Below are 24,181 nucleotides of genomic sequence, written 5' to 3' on the forward strand. Positions count from 1 at the left end.
ACATCGACCAACAGAGATGGGGTGATGTGCCTTATATGTACATGCCCACCCACATATAGCATGAGGCATTTCGGGAATTCACTGGCTTCAGATTCCATCGAAACTCCGAAGTTAAGCGAGTTTGGGTGAGAGCATTCCTAAGATGGATGATTCTCGTGTGAGTTCCTATAAACAAAACCATGAGGGCGTCTCAAAGCGGACAATATCATGCTAAGACAAAGTCGAGACTGGGATGTGACATATAATCTACCTTTGAAAAATTAATTGGCGCTTAACAGATATGAAATTTTTAATAGGTTGAGTACTTGTTTGAAATGTTTAAAAAAATTGAGATCAATTTGAAATGACACTAAAAAATTAAGAGTTTTTGGGTACTTAATTCTTATTTATGAACACAAAAAATTTAAAAAACCATAATTAAATGTTTGAATTTTAGAATCCCAATAAGAATTGTCTTTAGTAATGTATTAAAAAATAATCAGAAATCAAATCTCAGTTATAGATAACAAAAATGTTTTATTGAAACAATAAGAAATATTATAGATACTAATAGTAAAGCGGGCGAGGCAACGGTAACTCTTCGTTATGGCATTTTGTAGAACATTGCGAGCATTGTTTTGTCATCGTTGGTTCCAACCGGTGAAGTCGAGGGCAAGGGAATGACCCGAGCATCGGCCGCTCTAGTTCGACCTTGTGCTCACCAGAAGAGGTGAAGAGCTGATTTCTATATATTTTTAGAAAAATTAATGAAAAGAACTTGAAAATTAAGTTTTAATAAAAAATTAAAAAAAAATGTTGTAAGTGAAAAATACCAGAAATGACTTTTAAAAGTAAAAATGTCATCAACGTTAAAAGTAAACAATACCATCAGTGTTTCATTCAAATTCCCTATATTTTTCATCTGTGAGACACATTCAATCAATGTTTTGGGATATAAATAAATTTAGCTTTTATTCCTATTCCGCTTTAATCACTCGAAATGCATTTTGATCTCACTTAGCCTCTGGCATAATGTATGACGTGGCAAGTGAGGGACTCTTTTTTTTTTTCTTATTTGTATGTCACATAGGCGCCACGCGGGCATAAAAGTGAAAAAATATAGTTCGTTAATCATTCTACAATATACCCCTTTCACCATAACCAGATTGCTTATACTAGTTTGTCAAAATTCACATCAAATTTGTCACATTTGCTTATACTAGTTTTGGGCAGAGAGAGAGAGAGAGAGAGAGAGAGAGAGAGAGAGAGAGAGACCAAGGCACCTCTGGTTTTGCATCAATTTACAAATTCAACAATATGCCATAAGATTTGTGCACCTGCCGGCTGTAGAGGATCGCTCAGTCGGCGTTTTCTTCCTTAACTGCAACTTTTTTTCCCTTTGCCCTTTGTGCCGTTCTTCGTTTGGCCTTAATTTGGCGTACACATTCTGCTAATACGACATGGAATGTTGGAGCAAACTTACTTGATAAGGTGTTATTAAGGCCTGCCTTCTTCAAGGCCTTCCTGATATTCTTCTGATTTATTTGGAAGTGAGAAGCACAAAGAGAAGGAACAGTAGATCTCAGTATTGGCTTCCCGCAGGTTATTGCCTGAGCACTAGATATCAGCCAATCAAATCAACAAATCTGTCAGTTGAATGTTCAAACATTTCCATATCAATTAACGATATTCTCAGTCAAAGAATCAATCTCTGCTATGAATATACAAAAAATAAAACAACGACAAAAAGAAAAGAACAAAGTTGGCCAACAAACGGTTGGTGTATCATAAGCATACTAGTCTGAAACGAACTATCGTGGGACAGCTACGAAGGAGATTCCTTGTTTCCTAAAAAGAAAATATCCCAGTACTAGGAACGAACATGCACCCTTATACGGGGCACCTCAACTTAGATGATCTTGAATAGAAGAAGTTCACATCAAAGATGCACAATCAATTGGGATTACTTTGATCTACTCCTGTCCTTTATTGGGTTTGGATCAGAATGAAATCCCAGACTACATGGAGGAGACGAGAGTTATAGCAGCAAGAAGTAGCACCTACTAGTTCTTATATGTAATTAAACATCTGTCCACCTACTTGAAACATTATATGATAATGCTACAATTCCAGCGCAGGAGAAATTTGACACATTCAAAATCACAACTAATGGTCCCAACTCTGCCAATGCAGAAGAGATGCAAAAGGTTAAAACAAACTGTTTCCCCTCGGTGCCAATTTTATTTTGTTTCTAGACCATGAGAGGAAAACCTAGAACAAAAGCTCAACAAGCACTAAGAAACAATCAGCACAAAGCTCCCACCAAATAAAAACGAATTATTGTAAAGGAGATTTGAATTTTAGCTTTGCTTTACTTCTTCTCCCTATGCTCCCTACTTTATCTGTGTTTCTCACCGTCTTACATTGGCCAATTTAAAAACAGTTGTGCCCTACTATTGGTATTAATTCCCATTTTGAAATCCCTACTATGTAATTGTTGCAATTCTATCAGCAGTCCTTGGTGAACAAGCCATTCTCCCTGTCATAAGTTGTTCTTGACCAGCAGCTAATCAACCATTGCAAAAGCAGCCCACATTCCTCCATCGAACGGTCCCACATGCACTTTACATGCAGGGCAGGAAGGCACAATAGTTACCTACCTGTTGTTTTCTAAAGGAAAAGCAACACAGACCATCATGTAACATGCCTATACAGGATATATTGGGCTTTGTTATAAACATGAAGAACCAACAGCAACGAATCCTGGACTAAGTTGTTTTCTTAGTTATATTGATCACATTATGTATCCTATCCTATTACAGTGAAAGGGTTGAAAAAAGTATTTCCACTTCGTGGACTTGAGGAGAAGATCCCCAAGCTCCTCATGCAAGTGCCATTCAAATTAGTTCAATATGAGCCATATAAGTGTTGTTTCTGCTAAAACTGCATTACAAGGACGTATTTATGATACTAAAATTTGGTGTCCTTTGCCATTACAATTTTGTCCTTTTTCCTTCTGCTCCTCCTTTCAAAACTAAGCAATCCCTTTCCTTGGTGCATTCGGCTACTTGGGTTTCTCCTCCGCCTCCTTGTTCCCCAATTGCTTAACCTCCTTATTCCATTCCCTAACTGTAATTCCCTCATGAACTAAAAGCCTTGCCCTCCTTGTTTACTAATTTCTTCCCATGAGTCTGTAAAACATTTGAGAATCCTGCCCATACTCTCTATTCCAACGAAACAAGTTCCTCTTAGTGTAGGATATCCTAAATAATCACCGAAGACCCACAAGAAAGTTTTCACCGGTTTTGTCTCGAAACTTCCTATGAATAAAATATGATTCCCTGAGGTCTTAATCACAAATTGAAAATTAAGAGTTCTATAAAGTCTATGGTTTTATCAAGTTTTTCCTGAAAATGCTCCATACCTCACATTTTTCTTTCCAGAGACAAGATAATAAGTTGTTAGGTCTATTGTTGAAGTGACTTTCGTCAACAACAAGAATTTTTCGCCCTAAGTTCCAACAGATATTCAGAAACAAAAGATACAAAAACATATAATCACAACCACTCAAGTAAAAGCTGTACAATTCCAACGGCAGGCCAAAAAAGAAAGATTTTCAATTTGATTTTCTCTATACAAACAAACTAATCCAGAAAACAAGAATGATTGTTATTAAAGCTACACTTAATATCAGAAAAGGCAACACTCAAGTACAATATAAATCAAATCCACATCCTTCTTTCGTAAGTTCGTAACTATAACATTCTTCTGAAGATATTATTTGTCAGGAAAACAGAAACATATTAGAAGCTGAACACGGAAAACGGAAGAAAAAAAAAATCAAAATTAGTAGCATAACCAGTTCCTAAACAGAAATTTAAGACTATTCCACGAAATCCATCACAAACAAACACAGTACCACACTCATATAATTCGACGAAAGGCTACCCTCATAAAAACCCTAATTGAATTCAAAAATTGGTAGCGCAAATTAGAATCGAAATGTATCTAAACATTCTACTGCACAAATATCAGTCTTTTCAATCAACAGATGACCAACCCAGAAGCATTCTCACAAATTAACAAACACCCATCACAGAATTACACCAAAAATTCAAATTTTACACAAGACAGAGAAAATTACCTCTTAATAACATAACTACAGGGCTTATAGAGCTTCTGCTTCGAATCCGAAAGAATATGGAGGTGACAAAAGCTCGTCATTGCCATGGCCTTCGTCTTGCACTCTTTAAAAGCGCATTGCAGTTTCTTTTTCGAATCGAAGTCGGCCGCAGGACCGCCATTGTTGTTGTAATTGCTGTTGATGTTGTTATTGTTCTCATCAGTGCCTTCAGCAACCCCAGCGGCGTCTCTCTCGCTCCTGTGCTCTTCTTTGTAAGGGCTGACGCCGTACTTCCACCAGTACTCCCTGTACCAAATCCTGAGATCCTCCATGAGGGCCCAGTAGTGGGCTTTGTAGCATTTGATGAGTTGCTTGAGGAGGTGGGAACGGCGGCGGAGGAGCTGTTCGCGCGTGATGTGGGAGGCAAGTGAGAGGGCGATTTCTTCTTGGGTGGGTGGGATAGGAGGGATTGTAGAGGTAGAAGGGTTAGGGATTAGGGTTTCAGGGATGGGATTGAGGGTTATGGGGTTCTTGGGAGGTTTGTAGCAAGAGGAAGCATGAGTCTTGGAACCAGAGGCAGCCATGGGAGCAAGGAAGGGCAAGGGTTGTTTTGCTGTGCGTGTGTTTGAGAGAGTCGGAAACAATTGTGTGAGAGTGCCGGTGACATACAACTTCTGTAAAATACTTCTGGCCCTAATAAAAGGCATAAAAAAAAAAAGAGAAAAAAAAAAAAAAAACTAACAAAAATTCCTCAAAAATTTTATAAAAATGATAAAATAAAAGTGTAAATGAACAGTATCACAAATGACTTTTCAAGGTAAAAATATTTTTAATGTTAAAAGTGAACTATACTAAGAGTGTTTCATTAAGATTCCATAAAATAAAATAAAAAATTTCAGTTTCATATTCTACACAACATGTTTTAGTTTGATTTTGAACTCTAGTGATATACAAGATAGTAGCCAAGAAAACTGACGTGACAAAGTCATTTAAAAAACAAAATTAAAAAAAAGAAAAGAAAAGGAAGAGCTCACAGCCTCCAACCGCTTCCTTCCCCGTTTCTCTTTTTGAATTTCCTGCCCCCTCTCTGCCTCTCTTTCCAAATCAACTCTTATCTCTATGACAAATAAATGAAAAAGATTTACAACAGATATGGTAAAGAGGCTTCAAGCTTCAATTCTTAAAGAATCTTCAAAAGTTTGAAATCTCATAATTATTCATAGTGACTGTCTTTATACTTGGGCCATGAGATTTTGGGAGCCTGAGATGAGTCACTAAATTGGTAAATAATTATTAGTTTATTATTAAATCGTGTTCTAAATCATTAATGATTAACAATAAGTTAAAGATTTTAAGAGGAGAGAGTAAAGAACAATAAAACCTTATTGACACATATAAATAGCGTCAATTGACTCTCTTTTGTTGTTCTTAGAATCAACATCACAATCACGAATATTAGAGTCAACAATGTTGCGATAATAAATTATTGAAAAACAAAATATAAATTCACAATTTTGATTACCTCAAATTATAATCTTCAAGACCATGTGATAGTTAAATCACAATCTTTCAGGCGTTGGTGAATTGCACGATAGTGGTCAGGGGAGGCTAAAATACTTTTGTGAGACTTCTCGGACCTCTAAAGAATGGATTGTCGTGACGAAGCCACCATCTGGTTTTTTTTTATTTTTTTTTATTTTTTTAAAAGATTTAGTTTTACTACTTTATAAGTTGAAGAGGAAGGCAAAATATGATATATGTTTTTTTTGTCCGACCCTTTTTATGATTTTGTTGATCTTTGTTATTTGTTATTGGAGGGTCATTAATTCTATACGGATTAAATTTGAAAAAGAGTACAAAACAACCGACTAAAGTGCAGCTCCGAGTATTAAACTGCACACAAGAAAAAGGACAAGATTGTCTACCCTCCCATTTCAAGTGCCCTTCCGTGTCTTTCTGTTTGTGTGGTCACAGTTAAACCACGTTAACATTTTATATTACTATTCATTTTTGTTTATTATCTCTATAAAAAAATAATATAAAATATTGACGTGGCTTAACCATGACTACAGAAAACAGAAAGGCACGGGAGGGCACGGGAGGGCACGGAAGGGCATCGAAAGTGGAAGGAGAAAAAAGAGGCAGATCATCTCAATTGCTTTCACAACTCAATTATGGTGTCCCTAAGGTGTTTGATATTTATACGCAGGACATAAATTTGAGGCCCCTGAGATTGAGGGCCATAAGTTATCGCCTTACCCAAAAAAATTGACATTTTGTTGTTTGCTTTTTGGAGTCACAAGTTTGGAGCATACACGTGGAAGGAAATGCAGCAACATAAATTGATTTGGGAATGGTTTTCTTTTGGTCCGGTTCCGTTTTTTTTTTGTTTTTCTCTACACTGCGGTAAATATCCAAACTTATTCCACCTTCATATGATCCCTTACAAAGTAAATATGCCCTGAGCAAAGCTACATTTGGGACAGGATTGTAGACTTGGCTTTTGGGTTTCATTTGAATTCCTAGAGATTGCTGGCGAATTTATGCTAATGAGGCAATTTGTCCTCAGTGAACAAGATATGAAGAAACAAGGTTTTACTTTTCGGCAGAAATGAAGCTTTCTAGGATGCCACACTATGTGAAAAAGCTAGGTTTAAGGGTGTATCAGTAATTTTCTATCAATTTTTGGTTATAATTATCATAAATATAAAAAAATGATCATAATTCTATAAGGTCCAAATTTTGGTTATTTTTCTGAATTTTCCATGTTTCAATCATATTAGAATGCATGTGATGTGTGGACTTTTAGGAGATTATAACTCTTATTTATGTGATGAATAGACTTAAATTGATTGAATCAAACAGATTAAAACCAATTTAGTTTGATTCGATTTTAATAATAGTATAGATCAATACCAAACCAAATGTAATTAGTCAACACAAACGATATTATCTACAATAATATGATTCAAATTCGTTTTTGACGATAATTAAACTTAAAAACGTTTCGCTTACAAATGAAGAAAAATATCATTAAACCGAAACCTAATTATCAATTCCCCTAAAAACTGAGACTGTCCGAAACCGAACCCAACATAAACCTTTCGCACCCTCTCTCTCGTTTTACGCTTTCCCTAGTTGAAAAGCTTCCGCCCTTCGCTCTGTGGCCTTTGAAGCTAAATCTAGGGTTTTTCTCTCAAATCGCAGACGTCGATCGGCCTTTTCTCCGGTGAGTGGCACGCACCTTGAACCAAGCGGGTCGTCTCCTTTTGTTTCTTCTTCAATTGGGTTATCTATATCTTTCTGAATTTCAGTCTGCGAATCGGATTTGCTTTCCCGAAAAGCTGATTGAAACGAAGAATTATCAATTCAAAAGTTCTTCTGCAAAATTCTTGGTGCTGCATTCTTGGAGTCCATAGCCCTCCAAAGACGAAGAGAGTGGAGGTGTGAACAAGCACCAATCGAATTTGGTAGGGTTCTTGGATCATCCCGGTGCTATCCTTCAGGTATTAGCAGTAAATTTGGAAAATTTCGTTGTGTATGTTCAACTTTGGCTATTGGGTTCTGATGATGCCCTTTGTTTGGTTAGAGATATAATCAGTTACTGAAGTAGAAGAAAGGAACAATGGCGATAGCGGCCCCTGGGCAGCTTAACCTCAACGAGGTCCCTTCATGGGGTTCCAGAAGCGTCGACTGCTTCGAGAAACTGGAACAAATTGGCGAGGGAACCTATGGGTTAGTTCAATTCCATGCATCTCAGTTGTATTAATTTTTTTTCAGTAGTGTCAGTTTTGGGCTATTGTTTGTGGCATCTTTGATTCTGTTGTTTCTGGTTTGATGTTTGGACGGATAATTTGATGTTTGGTCAGTGGAATTTAATTGTAAAAGTTAATATTGCAATTTGCTCCATTTTTTTGTAGGTCTCATATGGGTATTGATTATCGACAACAAATATTTAAACAGAGTTATTATTGTACTTTGACCCTCACGAGGGAACTGAAATTGTTGTTTTTGTTATGAACTTGCTACTGCAATGTCTTGATGAATGTGCGAAATACATCTATTGATTAACGAGTCTGCTGATAAAGCATTACCACAATTTGTTTTTTGTGCTAATTATACCTCATACATCACTAACAAGGCACTGTGTGCTCTATTCGCTAGACAAGGGCCAATAGGTATTGACAACCCAATGCCTTGGTAAAAGAAAGATCACCATTTGGACACACACCAATATTTTCATTCGGAAAGCATTTTGATTTCTTGTGTCTGTCTTATTTTTTTATTCACTAAGTTGTAGAAGACATAGCTATTCAAAATCTACAGGGCATTAGATATTTGATTTGTGTTGTTTCCACAACAGACGTAGTAAAGCTCGCTGTTTAGCACTCAAGTTTTTTCTTTTGTGTTTACCTCAACACATAAGTGTACTGAAATGTTGTTTACCAGTGTATAATTTTACATGAATAGAACAGTGGCCCAAAATTACAACATCTTTCCTATTTCAACTTTTGGGTTAAGAATTCTATTCCTACCAAAGTGTATGTAGCTTTTCCTATAGTACCTCTGTTACTATGATATTATAAAGCCTCTTCTGAATGAAACTTAAACGTAGCCAGTGCATAAAAAATGAGCTCAATGCTTAACCTTAAATTTGTTTAAGATCACCTTGAATGTTGAGCATATGGCACCGTGACCTGCCCTTCCTCTTTACTTTAAACTCTCTCTAGTCAAGAGACCAGTTGAATGTACACACTACATATAATCCTCTAAAGAACCTTTTTCCAAAGGAGATGCATTGTAATTTCTGTACATCAATATACAGTGTATGTAAACAAACATGATAATATTGACAGTGGTTCAAGGATAAAATCACTGACACAGAGAGAACGAGTGTGGTTCTTTACGTAACAGAAGTGATAATTTTTTTTTTTTTGAGAAGAAACTATAACAGTTTATTAAAAAAGAAAAGTGAAATACACAGAAGTGGATAAGAAATCCACCAAGAACAGAACAAGAAAATCTCTCAAGAGGATCTGATTACAAGTAGGAAAACCTCAACCAAAATCACTTTACAACTGCTAACGTATCCCACAGTATGTGAGAAAGAGAGTAATTCTTAAAATCATTCGAAACTGAAGTGATAATAAAGAATGCAAATGCTGCAATGATGCGTTAATTCAAATATCATCTAAGATAAATTGTGTATATTTGTCATGCATGTTTAATCAGTGCATATGTTTTGTTTTACTTCTGTGATGAGATAATCAGGTCAGATATTTTTTAGCCGAGTTTGACAATAGCTGCACCAAAATCTTCTTATGTTGAACTTCACTAACAATACAAGATCCCTGTTTCCTTCCCTGTCTTAAAATTACAAGATTCAGTGGTTTGAGCTTGTTCATGACTGTCAGGTTCTACTTTAATGATATTTCAGATGTTATGTTAGCTCTTAGTTGTTCGGTGATAACTTCATTGGTCATACTGTTGTAAATCATCACTATGTGTATTTATTCGTTAGTTGATTATTAATGAAACTTTCGTAAAGGAACCTTTTTGTTTTCTATAACATTTTGGAATGCCAAATTTTTTAGTTCTCCATCGAAGTTAAGAGCATTCTCTTTCTGGTATTTTTACCTTGTGGTTGCTGATGCTGTCATAGTAACTGCTTTATAATTGCAGCCAAGTTTACATGGCTAGAGAAATAAAGACGGGAGAAATCGTCGCTTTGAAGAAAATTCGGATGGATAATGAGAGAGAGGGGGTATGTCATGCTTTTTCCTTCACTTATACCTTAGTTGTTTAATTTTTCTTGAGGAACTGGATTTCTAATACATTTCCCAAACAAGAATGATCAATATAGTTATTTAATATGCATACTCCTCTGAAATGTTTCCTATCCAGTTCCCCATAACTGCCATACGGGAAATCAAGATTCTTAAGAAGCTTCACCATGATAATGTCATTAATTTGAAAGAGATTGTGACATCCCCAGGTATTAGATATTTATGTCTCTTGAGATTTTACGTAGTGTCTGTTACCCGAAGCAGTTTCTTGCATCTTATACTTTCCTTTACATATCAATTAATCAGGGATGGTTTTGCAGGTCCAGAGAAGGACGAGCAAGGTAGACCAGGCAAGTAATATATTTTTGTGTATTATTAGCCTATTATGTCTATCTTCATCTTCATTGGTTTAAAGTTTGTTAAACACTAGCATTTTTTTTCAGACTTAAATGGTTTGGCTTGTCAAGTGCTGACTTGATCAACCTGTATTTTTTTGGTTGATTTTATTCTTGTTTGATATCAAGATAATTTCTAACTTAATCTGTTTTGATGGAATTTCAGATGGTAATAAGTATAAAGGTGGCATCTATATGGTCTTTGAATACATGGACCATGATTTGACAGGCCTAGCTGATCGACCTGGGATGAGATTTTCAGTTGCGCAGATTAAGGTATCACAAACAGGGAGACTTGCGAGTTACTTAATCACCGACTATTTGAGGTTTGAAGCCTTATCTTTTTCCCTTTTTCTGTCTTACAGTGCTACATGAAACAACTTTTGACCGGGCTTCACTATTGTCATGTGAATCAAGTCCTTCACCGAGATATTAAAGGTTAGTATATAAGCAATTCTTCTGTCATCATTTCAATTTTGTTAGTATTATGAGCCCAACATTATGTTTTATATTTTTTGCGCAGGCTCTAATCTACTTATAGACAATGAAGGCAATCTGAAGCTTGCAGATTTTGGGCTTGCCCGTTCATTTTCAAATGATCACAATGCCAATCTTACAAATCGTGTTATTACTCTTTGGTACAGGTGAATATCAAATTCCCTTAAATGGAGGTTCTCCTTTAACTGTTTTCTCTCATCTCGTGAAGTTTGCATTGGTTTCTGCAACCTATCTATAGATCTGAATTGATAGCCTGCTTTTTATGAAACATCTGAACTTACGATAACCTTCTTACAAGAAGTATCATTATTTTGGATATCTGTTGTATGTGTATAAAGGTATTTGTGAGTGGTCGACCATGTTTTATTTCACTGTTTTCTGTTTTGATGGAGTTATGGTAAATCTTCTCTTTTAGTTGTCCGGTGTTGTTTAGTTGATGCTTAATTCTTTTGTGGGTCATCTGGAGTGTTGACTGGTCTTATTGGTAAGCATTACAATTATGAATGTGAAGCCAATTCTTTATTGTGTTGTGGTATGTTTATGGGGGTAGTTTGATGCTTGGACCTTTGAGGATCGTGATACTACCCATAATTTGAGTCAATTTCTGTTTGGTCTCTTTTTCCATTGATGTGAGTTCTGTTTGGATTATGGTCTTCTTTTAAGAGCTTTTGGTTTTTATAGGTTTTATATCTACCTCTCTCTTTTTTGCTTGTTCTCTTCTTTGTATATGTCTCTCCCAAAAGGAGCACTTTATTGTGTTTTATTCCTCAATAAGATTTTATACAAGCAAATAATTTGTGATATGTTTTGTTTCAACAGACCTCCAGAGTTGCTTCTTGGAGCTACAAAGTATGGTCCAGCTGTAGATATGTGGTCCGTTGGGTGTATCTTTGCTGAGCTTCTACATGGCAAGCCAATTTTTCCCGGGAAAGATGAGGTAATAACATTTTCTGTTATAGGGTGGTTTTAACTGCTTTCTTGTATGAATTGATATGACAGCTTAGGGGCTGTTTGGTATCCTTGGATTTTCAAAAATGATGAATGTAGCTAAATTATTTAGTACTCATTAGTTTCAAAAACAAAAAATGGAGTCCAAGAAGGATACCAAGCAGGCCTTTAGTATCCTACAAAGCAATGTTGTGGGAGTGGTTTGGAAGTTTGGATTTAAAACTAGTTATAAGGGAACAAGGGGTGGGGAGATGGATCTTCAATGGGATACAGTTGGCTTGTAAGCTTCCCTTTCAGCATCGCTTTCTTCAGAATTTAGGCATTTTGTTTCAGGCTACACTTTATGATTGGAATTCTGCTGTAAACTAGTTTTTGTGGTCTTCCATATATCTTTGTTGCGTAGTTACGGTTTGCAGTTGTCAATACTTCTTGTACATAATGGGATAAGCTTAGAAAGAGAAAAAAAATAGTATTTCAACGTTTATGCATACACAAATTGAGTTGACAAGTATGGATTTCCATGTGCTTTTATGCTACAAGAAGCTCTCATCGAGCATGTACAGTAGGACCAATAAGATTGTTTTAGTAGAGTTTGAAAGATAAGTTGAAACATTTTTTTCTTTTGTCTGTGGTTCAAAGGTTTTGACTCATAAACAAATAAATTTTTTATATGAAGTTTATTTGTCATAAAGGGGTCATAAGTTTTGAGTAAATTAATTAAACTTTTCTTTGGTGAAGTTCATTTATAATGCATAACATATGGTTTACGGCTTAAGATGATGTGGTTCTTTGTGTCATTTCATTATTTTGCCATCCTCTCGGTCTTTTTATTTTATGTTCTTTTACATTATCCGTTGATAATGGTTTTATTCTAATAAGAAAGCATTATAGTGTTCATGCTTTCCGGTGTTGACTGCTTGACCTTGAAAGGTCAAACTACTTTGTTCTTTTTGGTTTACCATAGAAGATGCATTTCTTACCTTCTCTTTGCTGTGTGTCTTATGTAGCTTCTATCATTCTAGTATTTTCCTAATTTTTTTGACATATCATTTCTTAAATTTTTTGATATATCAATTTAGTTACTTTGGGAATCCTGGTGGGTTTTGTATTTTATGTAGTAGGTATTAGAAGCATTTTGAATTGGCCCTGCAGTGTAAAATGTAGTATGGTTTCATAATGACTGCGGGTTGGACCAAAGAAGTAGTTATAGTTAATGTGTTCAAGTTTTAGTGTTTTAACTTTTACTTCTGTTAACACATCTACAAGTCACTTGGGTCAGTCAGGATTCATTTCCAGTCATCTGACATTCAGTTGAGGTACTGATTTGGCTGTGGCTGTTTCCCGGGCGCGCGGGGGGGGGGGGGGGGGGGGGGTGTTGGTAATGGGAGTTAAGGGTTGAAGTTTGTTTTTGGTTCCACTCTTTGTGCTTCAGTCACCGTTTAATTCAGGGGTCCCTTGATCTCTTAATATATGGAGAAACCGGCAGGCTTATGCTAGTCTGGCCTATAGGAGAGAGGGTTTGCTAGAGTCTGGGTTTTGGGTGAGAGATGGTTCTCAGCCCCTTCTTTGTTTTTGCTTGTCCGTTTCGGATGGCTTTGCATGGTCTTCTTGACCACCGCCTTCCGTTCTTTTTTAATATATTCGTCTCTTTTTCCAAAAAAAAAAAAAAAAAAATGCAGGGCACTGATTTCTACAAAATTGGAATACAACAGTAAATTTAACAACAAAAAAGCACTAATACATTTACATTGATCGGTAACTTCCCTACATCGACACCAGCCTCTCTATATTAGGTTTTGGTCACTCAATCAAATTAAGGTTTTACAAGTTATACCAAAGTCATTAGAAACTCGCCAGTACACACCCACCACTTAACAGATTCTTCAAATTTCTCATAGGGTCTCAACTCGAGAATCACAAGTTACAGGAACCATGAGTCCCTTTATTCCAAATGGATCCTGGTGTGGGCTTAAACTCTGTCGGAAATGAATATAAGTTAAGTAATTTGAATATAGCACTCCGAGTAAAAATTGAAACACAGAAATGTCTCCTCTTAGGGTATTTTGACCAGATTTTTGCCTAATATAGCCTTTGGTCATTTACAATTTGGGGATCTCTGCCAAGTCCTTTTTCAAACAAGACTTCATTTTGTCATTGTTATTCAGTGGTCCAGTAGAAACTTATTGTTGTTTGTTTCTACTTGAGTCCTTAATAATCCTACTCAAATTTGAGGTGGGCAACGGGGAGAGGGTGAGGTTTTGGGAGGATGGTTGGTTGGTTGGTGGGGGGACCATTGAAAGAACAATATCCTGGATTATTCGTGTGGTCTCCAATCGTTTCTACAATGCTGCAAGTTTGAGGTGGGCAACGGGGAGAGGGTGAGGTTTTGGGAGGATGGTTGGTTGGAAGGGGGACCATTGAAAGAACAATATCCTAGATTATTCTTGCTATCGAGAATGCACAACCAGAACATCTCAAGTTTTGTGGATCTTCCTATCAATTCTTTGAGCTGGAATTTTGATTTCAGGAGAAATTTGAATGCGGTGGAGATAGAAGAGGCAGCTAGATTATTACAGAAAGTGGAAAATGTTCGCTTGTTTCAATCAAGAGCGGATGACAGAAGGTGGAAACTAGACTTATCAGGATTGTTCACTTGCAAATCCTTTCGCTCTTTCTTGAGCAACAATGGGATTGTGCAACATTTTCCACCCTCTTCTCAGATTTGGAAATCAAAAGTTCCTCCAAAGGTCAAAGTTCTTGTGTGGCTAGTGGCTAATGGGAAGCGCAACACTTATGATCAAATTCAAAGGAGAAGCCCTTTAAATTGCTTCTCTCCCCATTGGTGCAGTTTGTGTAAAACTAAGGAGGAGAGTGTTAACCACATTTTTCTCCATTGTTCTTATACGATTCAACTGTGGTGGAAATTGTTTCAGGAGGTTAGAGTTAGTTGGGTCATTCCAAAGGGTTGTTTCGAGCTTCTAAGCACCAATTTTGAGGCTCTAGGAATTGGGAGGAAAGCTAAAGCTTTGTAGGGTTGTCTGGTGTCGGCAGTTTTTTGGAACATTTGGTTGGAGTGTAATAAAAGAATTTTTGAGGATTATACTGGTGTTGGGGTAGCAGATCTATGGGGAAGAGTAAGATATTGGGCAGCCTTCTGGGCTTCAGTTTCGAATGTTTTTAAGAATTACTCTCTTTCTCACATATTGTGGGATATGTTAGCAGCCGTAAAGTGATTTTGGTTGAGGTTTTCCTACTTGTAATCAGATCCCCTTGAGAGATTTTCTTGTTCTGTTCTTGGTGGATTTCTTATCCACTTCTGTGTAATTCACGTTTCTTTTTTAATAAATTGTTATGGTTTCTTCTCAAAAAAAAAAAAAAAAAAAAATCCTACTCAAGTCCTTAATAACCCATCCTATGTTTGGCTACTATCGAAACAGAAGTGGAGCATATCCCGAACTCTGGCTCCAGAGATTATTCTAGTTTGGTCTCTAACCCTAACCTAGTATCTGAACTAGTAAGTTTGGCAATGTCCTGATCCAGTTTGATTTTTGACTATTATGACTCCACCTCGGTTCCACTCTTTTGTGATATTGCTCTTGTGCGTATGTTATTGTTTAACATGCACATGTAAAAGGTATATAACTTTCCAACCTGAACTTTTAATATCTTCAAAAATATGTTCAACAGTGTAATCCTTTTTTTTATTTGTAATCCTTGTAGCCAGAGCAATTAAATAAGATTTTTGAGCTATGTGGAGCTCCAGATGAGGTCAACTGGCCCGGAGTTTCAAAGATTCCATGGTATAACAACTTCAAGCCCACGAGGCCACTGAAGAAACGTCTCAGGGATGTTTTCAGACAGTAAGTAGTTTACCTACTAGAGTTCTCAAATGTTCCATCATCAGCATGCCCGCGGGTCTTTGGTGGCTTTTGGCTTGTGTATATCATAGCTTATCTTTTCTTTGTTTGCTGTATAGTTTTGACCGTCATGCTTTGGAGTTGTTGGAGAAAATGCTGACACTTGATCCTTCTCAGGTACATACTTTCATTGTCCTCCTTCCTAATTGTGCATGAAAATATGCATGCATACTCACTGACATATTTCTCAGATTATATCATTTACAACTTACAAGTCATCTGTCGTCTTGTATCGAGTTAATCCACGGAAAATGCTATTCCTTTTGAGTTACCCCTTGTAGCAATGGTAATAGAAGTTGGGTTGGCATTGTGAGGACGGATAATTGTTGCATACTGTACCAATATGATTAATGCTATCGTATTTACACGGGCTTCTGACTGACTGTTTATTGTTTTGTTGTTTTTGTGATTATTAATTATAGAGAATATCAGCTAAGGATGCTCTTGATGCCGAGTATTTCTGGACTGATCCATTACCTTGTGATCCTAAGAGGTTGGTTCCTTGTACCGGCAAAAAATTTCTTTTTACTTAGTTTTATGTTTTTTTGTTCTTTGTATTTAGTTTTTTAATAGTCGCGTGTTTTACATCACCTTTTGTTTTTGTTTTGACTGCAACCATTTTTTGGCTCAGTCTACCAAAATATGAATCATCACACGAGTTCCAGACAAAGAAAAAGCGCCAGCAGCAACGACAACATGAAGAGAATGCAAAACGTCAGAAACTGCAGCACCCTCAGCAGCATACCCGCCTCCCACCGATTCAGCAATCTGGCCAAGCACATTCCCAAATGCGGCCTGGACCTAACCAGCCTATCCATGGTTCTCAGCCCCCAGTTGCTACAGGACCTAGCCACCATTATGGTAAGCCACGCGGGCCTTCTGGAGGGCCTAGCAGATACCCACCTGGTGGGAACCCTGGTGGTGGATACAACCATCCAAGTCGGGGTGCTCAAGGTGGCGGAGGTGGGTACAGCAGTGGCCCATATCCACAAGGGCGGGGAGCACCATATGGTTCTAGTGGCATGCCTGGTGCAGGTCCTCGGGGTGGAGGTAGTGGTTATGGAGTTGGTGGCCCAAACTATCCTCAGAATGGTCCCTATGGTGGCTCTGCAGCAGGTCGGGGCTCAAACATGATGGGTGGAAACCGCAATCAACAGTATGGTTGGCAGCAGTAAATATGCACCTCCTTGGTACAAGAGAAGGGATCTGAGCTCGACGGTTTAGCAAGTGTGATTCGAAGGGTCGGAAGAGAAGCATCATTGAACCACTGCTAAATAATTTCTACGGGATGTGATTGATTCGTATGCAAAACATTCTCAAACCAGTTTTACGTTCAAATATGTACCGGTTAATCTGTTACTTAGAAAATATGCAGAAAAGCGGGAAGATGCCGAATGAGTTGTGTTTGAGTTATGCATACCATCCGAGGTTAGGTTGTACTTGGGCAGAGTCTCCAGGAGTGTTTGCTGTGTGGTTTAAAGTTTAAACTTTTCATACAGTTTTGGCTCTAATTTAAGCTGGAAGCTGTGACCATGTACGATACTCGGGAATTTTCGGACAAAATTATGAGACAATTTGTTGCAAAGACATACAAATAATAGTATCATTTAATAATTTAGTCCAATATTATTAGTATTCCCTTCATTCTTTTAATTAGGGATGTCTTCAACTTTCGGGTGCCAAGAGAATTGGTAGCAAGACTCGCCTATATAGGCTATAGCGTACTCATTAGCCACATGAACTTGAGAATCTAATACATCATAAGATACATACAATATCGGGTGCCAAGAGAATTGCTAGCAAGACTCACCCCTATAGTGTACTCATTAGCCACGTGGACTTGAGAATCTAGTACGTCATAAGATATATACAATTAGTGAACATAGAACTCAAAAAAGATTGGATCATAAGTTAAGAATTTTTGAAATCTCTAAATGCACTTGATTTTCATCTGTTTCTTTCAAACGTTAGGATTTCAGAGTTTTCGTGTCATAGTCAGAATTTTAAATCCATCTTGCATCGTTACTCCCAAATTTTAGGTTTAGTTTCAAATCAAAAATTTTGATCGATTAATCAGTAAATAGTTTAAAGGGTAATACAAGAAAGACTAAATGCATATACTAAATTTTGTAAACTAAATAACGTGAAAATTAAACCAGATCTGGCCCATCAAGTTCTCATTATTATTATTATTATTTTTTTAGAAAGTACGATATTCCATATATGAGAAATGAACCGTACAAAGGTGGATAGAGTGCTTACAATGGGTCTCAATAAAAACCTTGCCGGGCTTTCAACCTGATTCAAGGGAAAAAGAGCGTGCCGCACCTCTAAATTAAGTAATAATACTATCCTCTAAAAGCAAATTAGAAATTACATTCGGAGGTTCTTCAAACCATGAAACTTGTTTGTGCAGCGATAAGCCCAATCTCACAAGCCGATGTGCAACCTTGTTTGTCTCTCGGTGACCAAATGTAGCCTTCCAATTCAGAAAGGACTTCAACATATGCCTTGCATCCTGCAAAATATTGCCAAACTGACCATTACCTTGTGCTGCCGTGTCTTTTTGCAATACCTTGATAACCACCATTGCGTCTCCCTGCATTATTATCTTACAAGTTTTTCTCGCTTCTCAATGAAGCTTTGAATTAAACAGCACATTTGCACATTTGTACACTCAAGCTTCCTTGACAGTAAAACACAGCTTCTACATTTCCATGGAGCTTGCAAATGCTAAGCAAAGTTCTCCAACAGAGATAGAAGCAGAACAGGTGCAACGTATCAAACAAACGATGTAAGTAAAAAGAGGAGAGGAGGGAATATTAGTATATTCCTTTTCACTCTTGATTTGATGTTTTGTAACGAGGTTACAAGCGTTCCTCTATTTATAGAGATTTTCACCCGACAATTTCTTTACATGCATGGAGAAAAACTTACACCAAAGACAAACTTACCGCCTTAGTACTTTTACCAAAGATTTTTAAACGTTGCCACCAAAAGTCTAATTTGGTTCGCTACTCACATTATTACATATGAGACATTCACACTACTTTCATGACAGTTTTGGGTTATTTTGTAAACCCAAAAGCTTAATACCCAGCCAGTCCCAATAAGAAATCCCTAGCAGACGAAATCTCTCTCTCTGCAACCCTACCGCCCGACCTCTGCTCAATTTTACGTCAGCCTCTCCTCCGCTACATCTTCTCACCGCCGTGTGCGACGGCAACCTCTCAGGTGGTTCTTTTCTCTCGCTCTCTCACTGGTTGTAAAGGAAAAGGAAAGTGAAAGTAGAACAATGGATGTGACTGTTTCTTTAGGTATTTTTCTTCAAGCAAGAAACTTTCAAATTGTTAGTTTAGTTAAAATTAGTTATATTCATGCTCATTTATAAGTGAGATATTTTGAATTCAAATCTCGTAAATAGTAAAAGGAATAGAAAATAAAACAGTACGGCTCTAGCTTAGAGTTATGACCCAACTTGAACTGTTCAAATTTGTTTCGTGGTTTGGCTCGTTCAAGCTCCGTCCGTAAATGAAACATGCTGAGCTTGAATAAAATATTATGATAAAATCATATGAACTTGAGCTTTGCAACTCATATTTTTTCATGTTAAGGGTGGATAATTTCAAAGTATTTGTTATTATGTTTTTATTTTAGTTTATTTTAACATCTTTCACTTTTCATTAAGTCGTGCTGAATAAAATTTCAAATTTGATTTACAAACGAACCGAATTCAAACTTGAAAAACAATTATTCGAGTCAAGTTTGAACATATTATTTCGAGCTTGAGCTTAGCTTAATGATGAGTAATATCATCTCAGCCGAACTTGAACACCTTAATACCTTATCACTAGTCTTTGCTCAAATTATACAACTATAAATAAATATAAAAAATTATAATTAATTTATCACTCAAGTATTTTATATATACATTTTTTTGAAATACTAAGTAAATTACAAATAGAGTCCTCCGTAGATCCTTCATGGCTGATTCAACAATGTGTATAAAAGTATGTACGTTCATGGGCTGGGCCATAACTCATGGGTTTCCAGTCGAGTTGGGCTGCAGCAAAAATAAAACCACAGGGCCTCTAGTCCAGTATCCTTTCATGGGCTGGGCCAGCCCAAATTGAAATTGATGCCAAATGGAGAGAAACGTACATGAAAAGGAAGGAAAATTAACCAAAAACCTAAAAAATTTAGTTTTAATGAAAAATAATAAATAAATGTGTAGTGAATAGTACAAGAGAAAAGTAAAAATGTGTTTTTCGTTAAAAATGAATAGTATCAGGAATGTTTTGTTAAAACTTCATAAAAATAATAGATCACTGACAAAAAATCTAAAAAAAATTTAATTTTAATAAAAAATGACAAATAAAGATACAATAAATAGTAGTTTATTTTTCCATTAAAATAGTAAGTATCAACTCCCTAAAAAGAATAGATCACCGCCGTCAATTGAACCATAGGAAATTGGCATTTAGCGAGATTCCCTCCTTCCGGTTGGTTTCTGTCTCTTGTCATCGTCACTAACTAGTCTGCTCCTCCTCCGTCCGCATCGTCCCATCGATTCCGGCCGTATTAACACCTCCATAACTCCATAAGCAACAAGCAAAAGCAGCTACCTTGGAGCCACAGACACACAGAGGATTGAATTTGATTCGAGGAGAAGAAGGGTAAACATGCAACCTACTCAATCATTCATGGTTATTTATTTCTTTATTAGGGTTTTCTTGTCCTTCTTCTTCTGAATCACATTGTGGGTGTGCTTGTTTATCTAGGGTTTTTCTGCCATTAGGGTTTCGTTTCTCAATTTTGTAAACTCAGTTTATCTGTTTTATATTTCTGACCCTAGAATAATTTGGGGTTTTGTTTTGTTATCCTTTTCAAAGGAATTGGATTTCTGTTGTGGTTGTCTTACCCACAAACCAAAGTTGTGGTTTCCTTGGTATTTAGAGTTTTCTGATTGTTTGTTTGTTTGGTTGCAGTCATCAGTTCTTCCAGTTCCAGTCATGAACAAGTGACTAGTTAGTATTATAGTGTGATTAAGTGAGTTTCAAACTGTGGATTGTATAGCGTTTGCATTTACATGTGTGTCTGGATGTTACTGTAATGTCATTGCATGCGTGTTTCCGGAAATTCCATGACCGTTTTTTCCTGGAGTACTTAGAGCTAACGGAACACTTGGTGCAAAATGAGCGCAATGACGTTCTAGGATTCATATAGTGACCCCACTTAGTGGGATAAGGCTTTGCTGCTGTTGTTGTTTGTCTGATTTTTTTTTTTTTTTTTTTTTTTTTCATTTTGTTTTTCTGTTCAAGGCCAGAAAAAATACATGGGAAAGGAAAAGACTACAGATTTGGAGTTTGAAGCAAGGAAAGAGAAGAAAAAGTTGAAGGAGAAAAGGAAGACAGGTGAACCTGGTAGAAATTCCACTTCGATTGAAGGCTCTGAGGACAAAGTTCAGGTGGAGAAATTTGACAAGAATGGTGAAAGTGGAGAAGGGGTTAAAAAGAAAATGAAAAGGAAGTGGGAAATGGAGGGGGTCGACGGTGGATTGATGTCGAAGCAGAATGATGTACAGCAGCTCGGAAATGATAAAGAGAAATCCAATGAATTTGACAAGAATGTAGGAACTGATAAGGAAAGTGGGGAAGGCAATGGTGGAACTGATAGAGAAAGTGGAGAAGGGGCCAAAAAGAAAAAGAAAAGGAAGAAGGAAACAAAAGGGGTCAATAGTGAATTGAAGTCGAACCAGAGTGATGAACAGCTGCTCGCAAATGATAGAGAGAAATCCAATGAATTTGACAAGAATGTTGGAACTGATAAGGAAAGTGGGGAAGACAAGGGTGGAACTGATAGAGAAAGTGGAGAAGGGGCCAAAAAGAAAAAGAAAAGGAAGAAGGAAACAGAAGGGGTCAATAGTGAATTGATGTCAAACCAGAGTGATGAACAGCTGCTCAGAAATGATAGAGAGAAATCCAATGGGAAAATCATGGAAGAAGCTGACATTGCAGATAACGAAAAGAAGAGAAAGAAACTATCTGAGGATGACGAAATGGGGGATGCCAAAATGAACAAAGGAGAAGTGAATAAAAAGAAAAAGAAAAAGAAGAAAGAGAAGACAGAAAAGGTGGGCGGTGAATCGGTACAGAACATCGTAACTGATGGAAAGGAGGCTGGAGTAGAAAGTAAGCATTCAGATGGGCAAGTCATGGAGAAGGGTGGAATCATGAAAAAAAAGAAAACAAAGAATAGTAAGAATTCAAGAAGTGAAATGCAGGAAACTGGTGGTGAGAAATTGGGCAGCGAAAGCAGAACTCAAGAAAATAATTCCTTAGAGAACGACGGTAATGTTAATGGAACTGGAGACGAGATAAGCAACAGAAATACAGAGGATAAAAATTCTACACATAAAGAAACATCAAAAAGAGTACATTTTGCTGATGATATTGAGGTCTTTTCACTGTTTGATGGCTCAAAAGATGCAGAAGTGGGCAAGGTACGAGGTAAGCGGTTTTCAGCAGAAGAAGACGAGCTTGTGAAAAAGGCTGTTTTAACATACATAGAGGAACATCAGCTGGGTGACGAAGGCATTGACATGGTACTCAATTGTAAGAATTACCCTGAAATCAGAAACTGTTGGAAGGATATTGGGGAAACCTTACCCTGGAGGGATAAGAAAAGCATATATTATCGAGCCCATATGTTATTAGAACGAGCTTCAGAACGTACTTGGACCAAGGAAGAGTATGAAAAAGTCAGACGTGCCGCTATCGAAGCTAAGGAGAAAGGTGAAGCCAAACCCAACTGGAGAAAGGTGGGTAATGAACTTGGCAAACATAGAATTCATGTCAAGGATGCATGGCGTAGAATAAAACTGCAAAACATGAAGACAGGTGTGTGGTCCCAAGAGGAGTACCAGACTTTGTTTGATTTAGTGAACAAGGATCTGCGGATGCGGGCTTTGGAAGAAAAAAAATATTCCAAGCATGGGATGCTGCGAGATAATATTAAGTGGGAGGCAATCAGTGAGACTTTGGGCACCAGAACCAATCCTGTTTGTTGCCAGAAGTGGTATAACCAATTGGCTTCACCTTTGGTAGCTGATGGTCAGTGGGCTGATGTTGATGACTACCGCCTAGTTTACGCTCTCAACAGCTTGGATGCTTGTTGCATGGAAGAAGTTGATTGGGATGATCTGCTTGAGCATAGGTCTGGAGATGTATGTAAAAAGCGATGGAATCAAATGGTCAGACACATTGGTCAGTATGCGATGAAGTCATTTGCAGAACAAGTTGAAATTTTGTCAAAACGTTATTGTCCTGATGCGCTTGAAGCAAAGGAAGCCTGTGACAGTAAGCCAGTAGTCGAGTAAGATTTATCTGGCATCAAATTAGCTGATATATGTTTGATAGTGTTGAACATTTAGTTTGAGCGAGTTTTATTTGGTATCAAAACTGGCTATATTATGTTTTGCTTTTTTCATTTTTAAGCTTTTGTATCAAACTGGTTATGTTGAAGAACTCTCCTTGCCGTTTGTTTGACAGTCGTGTTTATCCATTGAGAAAGAGAGACGCGTTTCATGTCTGTCATTCTGGATGCAAGGTTAACTGTTTGTTTTCAACCATTTTGATTGAGAACAATATTTCGTCAAATCGTAGGAGTGTCATACAATACAGTAGCAACCTTCTTGTTTTGGTTTGTACTTACATCCTCAAGACTCTAGTTTTCTCCTTTTCCTCTCTAGGAGTCAGTTGTCCTATATACATATGTTATGGTTCCTTGGCTTTTAAGGAGTCCGTTTGTTTTAGGGTAGATAGGAAATTAGCCTAGTCTTTTGTTTCTTCGTTTCTCCCTCTCTCTTTTGGAAGACTTTGATTTTTCTTTAAAAATTAGGACTTTGTAAATTTGTGATATAACTGCGAAGGATATATGTCTATCTATATAGGTTTTGTGCTCAACTTAGAAGGATGATGCATCTACTGTGTTCTCTGGTGGTTGTGACAAGCAAGTTAAGAGTGGCCTTTGGCTGCGAACCAACCAGTGACCGTTACATACATGATGCACCCATAAAAGACGTTGCTTGGGATCCCGGAGGAATGAACTACTTAGTTATAATTAAAAACTATAGTTATAACCAAGATATTCGCCGATTTCTCCCCGAACTTGTAAGGAGCTATCAAATTTTTGCCTGAACTTTACTTTTAGTCGATTATCCCTTGAATTGCTATAATTGGCTAATTTCTCTCTGAACCTTAATTTTAGCCTTACCCCCTTGAATGTTTATAATTGGCCAGTTTATAGTAAATTCGAATTTGAGTCTTGAATTGAAATCGGTGAATCAAAATAGTTATGTGAATCAAAGAAGGCTAATGAAATGAAATCACAACCCCAACATGTTGGTGAAAAAGCAATGGCATCACACTCCCATCAATGTGGTGAAAAAGCAGGACCATGGAGAAGATTCTTAGACGTCAACGTTAGAGATAAAAATCAAACGAAAAGTGTACGGAGTAAACTAGTAGAAGAGAA

The 24,181-nt window shown here is 37.1% G+C and overlaps 3 protein-coding genes across 5 annotated transcripts; 2 read left to right on the top strand and 1 right to left on the bottom strand.

Annotated features, from left to right (window-relative positions):
• Window positions 1–1,188: 1,188 nt before the first annotated feature.
• Window positions 1,189–4,756, bottom strand: LOC137723349 (uncharacterized). Of its 2 annotated transcripts, none has more exons than XM_068462518.1 (2): window positions 4,124–4,756; window positions 1,189–1,596 (listed from the first exon to the last, which is right to left on the bottom strand). In XM_068462518.1, exons 1-2 carry the CDS (start codon window positions 4,684–4,686, stop codon window positions 1,338–1,340), a joined length of 822 nt encoding a protein of 273 aa, XP_068318619.1. In that variant the 5' UTR covers window positions 4,687–4,756; the 3' UTR covers window positions 1,189–1,337. The 2 variants fall into 2 exon arrangements, with proteins under 2 accessions (XP_068318619.1, XP_068318620.1); XM_068462519.1 differs by having other exon boundaries at window positions 1,492–1,625.
• A 2,436-nt stretch (window positions 4,757–7,192) lies between these two features.
• On the top strand, window positions 7,193–17,281 carry LOC137722302 (cyclin-dependent kinase C-2-like). 2 transcript variants are annotated; one of them, XM_068461269.1, is made up of 14 exons: window positions 7,193–7,331; window positions 7,417–7,608; window positions 7,692–7,837; window positions 9,785–9,866; window positions 10,007–10,097; window positions 10,209–10,238; window positions 10,450–10,559; window positions 10,649–10,721; window positions 10,807–10,927; window positions 11,601–11,718; window positions 15,450–15,589; window positions 15,706–15,763; window positions 16,069–16,139; window positions 16,278–17,281. In XM_068461269.1, the coding sequence occupies exons 3-14, from the start codon at window positions 7,728–7,730 to the stop codon at window positions 16,819–16,821; spliced, it is 1,548 nt and encodes a 515-aa protein (XP_068317370.1). In that variant the 5' UTR covers window positions 7,193–7,331; window positions 7,417–7,608; window positions 7,692–7,727; the 3' UTR covers window positions 16,822–17,281. The 2 variants fall into 2 exon arrangements, with proteins under 2 accessions (XP_068317370.1, XP_068317369.1); XM_068461268.1 differs by having other exon boundaries at window positions 7,193–7,608.
• A 2,815-nt stretch (window positions 17,282–20,096) lies between these two features.
• Window positions 20,097–23,118, top strand: LOC137722926 (uncharacterized). The gene is made up of 2 exons (XM_068462052.1): window positions 20,097–20,322; window positions 20,968–23,118. Exon 2 carries the CDS (start codon window positions 20,982–20,984, stop codon window positions 23,022–23,024), a length of 2,043 nt encoding a protein of 680 aa, XP_068318153.1. The 5' UTR covers window positions 20,097–20,322; window positions 20,968–20,981; the 3' UTR covers window positions 23,025–23,118.
• Window positions 23,119–24,181: the final 1,063 nt, after the last annotated feature.

Source organism: Pyrus communis, chromosome 17 (assembly GCF_963583255.1).
Source record: "Pyrus communis chromosome 17, drPyrComm1.1, whole genome shotgun sequence".
Taxonomy (NCBI): domain Eukaryota; kingdom Viridiplantae; phylum Streptophyta; class Magnoliopsida; order Rosales; family Rosaceae; genus Pyrus; species Pyrus communis.

Excerpts from the sequence above, each read along its gene's own strand:
- LOC137723349 (XM_068462518.1), bottom strand. The coding sequence starts at position 4,686 with ATGGCTGCCTCTGGTTCCAAGACTCATGCTTCCTCTTGCTACAAACCT. Across the intron at positions 1,597-4,123 it reads TGTAGTTATGTTATTAAGAG|TGCTCAGGCAATAACCTGCG; the intron begins GTAATTTTCTCT and ends GCTGATATCTAG.
- LOC137722302 (XM_068461268.1), top strand. The coding sequence starts at position 7,728 with ATGGCGATAGCGGCCCCTGGGCAGCTTAACCTCAACGAGGTCCCTTCA. Across the intron at positions 7,838-9,784 it reads ATTGGCGAGGGAACCTATGG|CCAAGTTTACATGGCTAGAG; the intron begins GTTAGTTCAATT and ends TTATAATTGCAG. Across the intron at positions 11,719-15,449 it reads TTTTTCCCGGGAAAGATGAG|CCAGAGCAATTAAATAAGAT; the intron begins GTAATAACATTT and ends TAATCCTTGTAG.
- LOC137722926 (XM_068462052.1), top strand. The coding sequence starts at position 20,982 with ATGGGAAAGGAAAAGACTACAGATTTGGAGTTTGAAGCAAGGAAAGAG.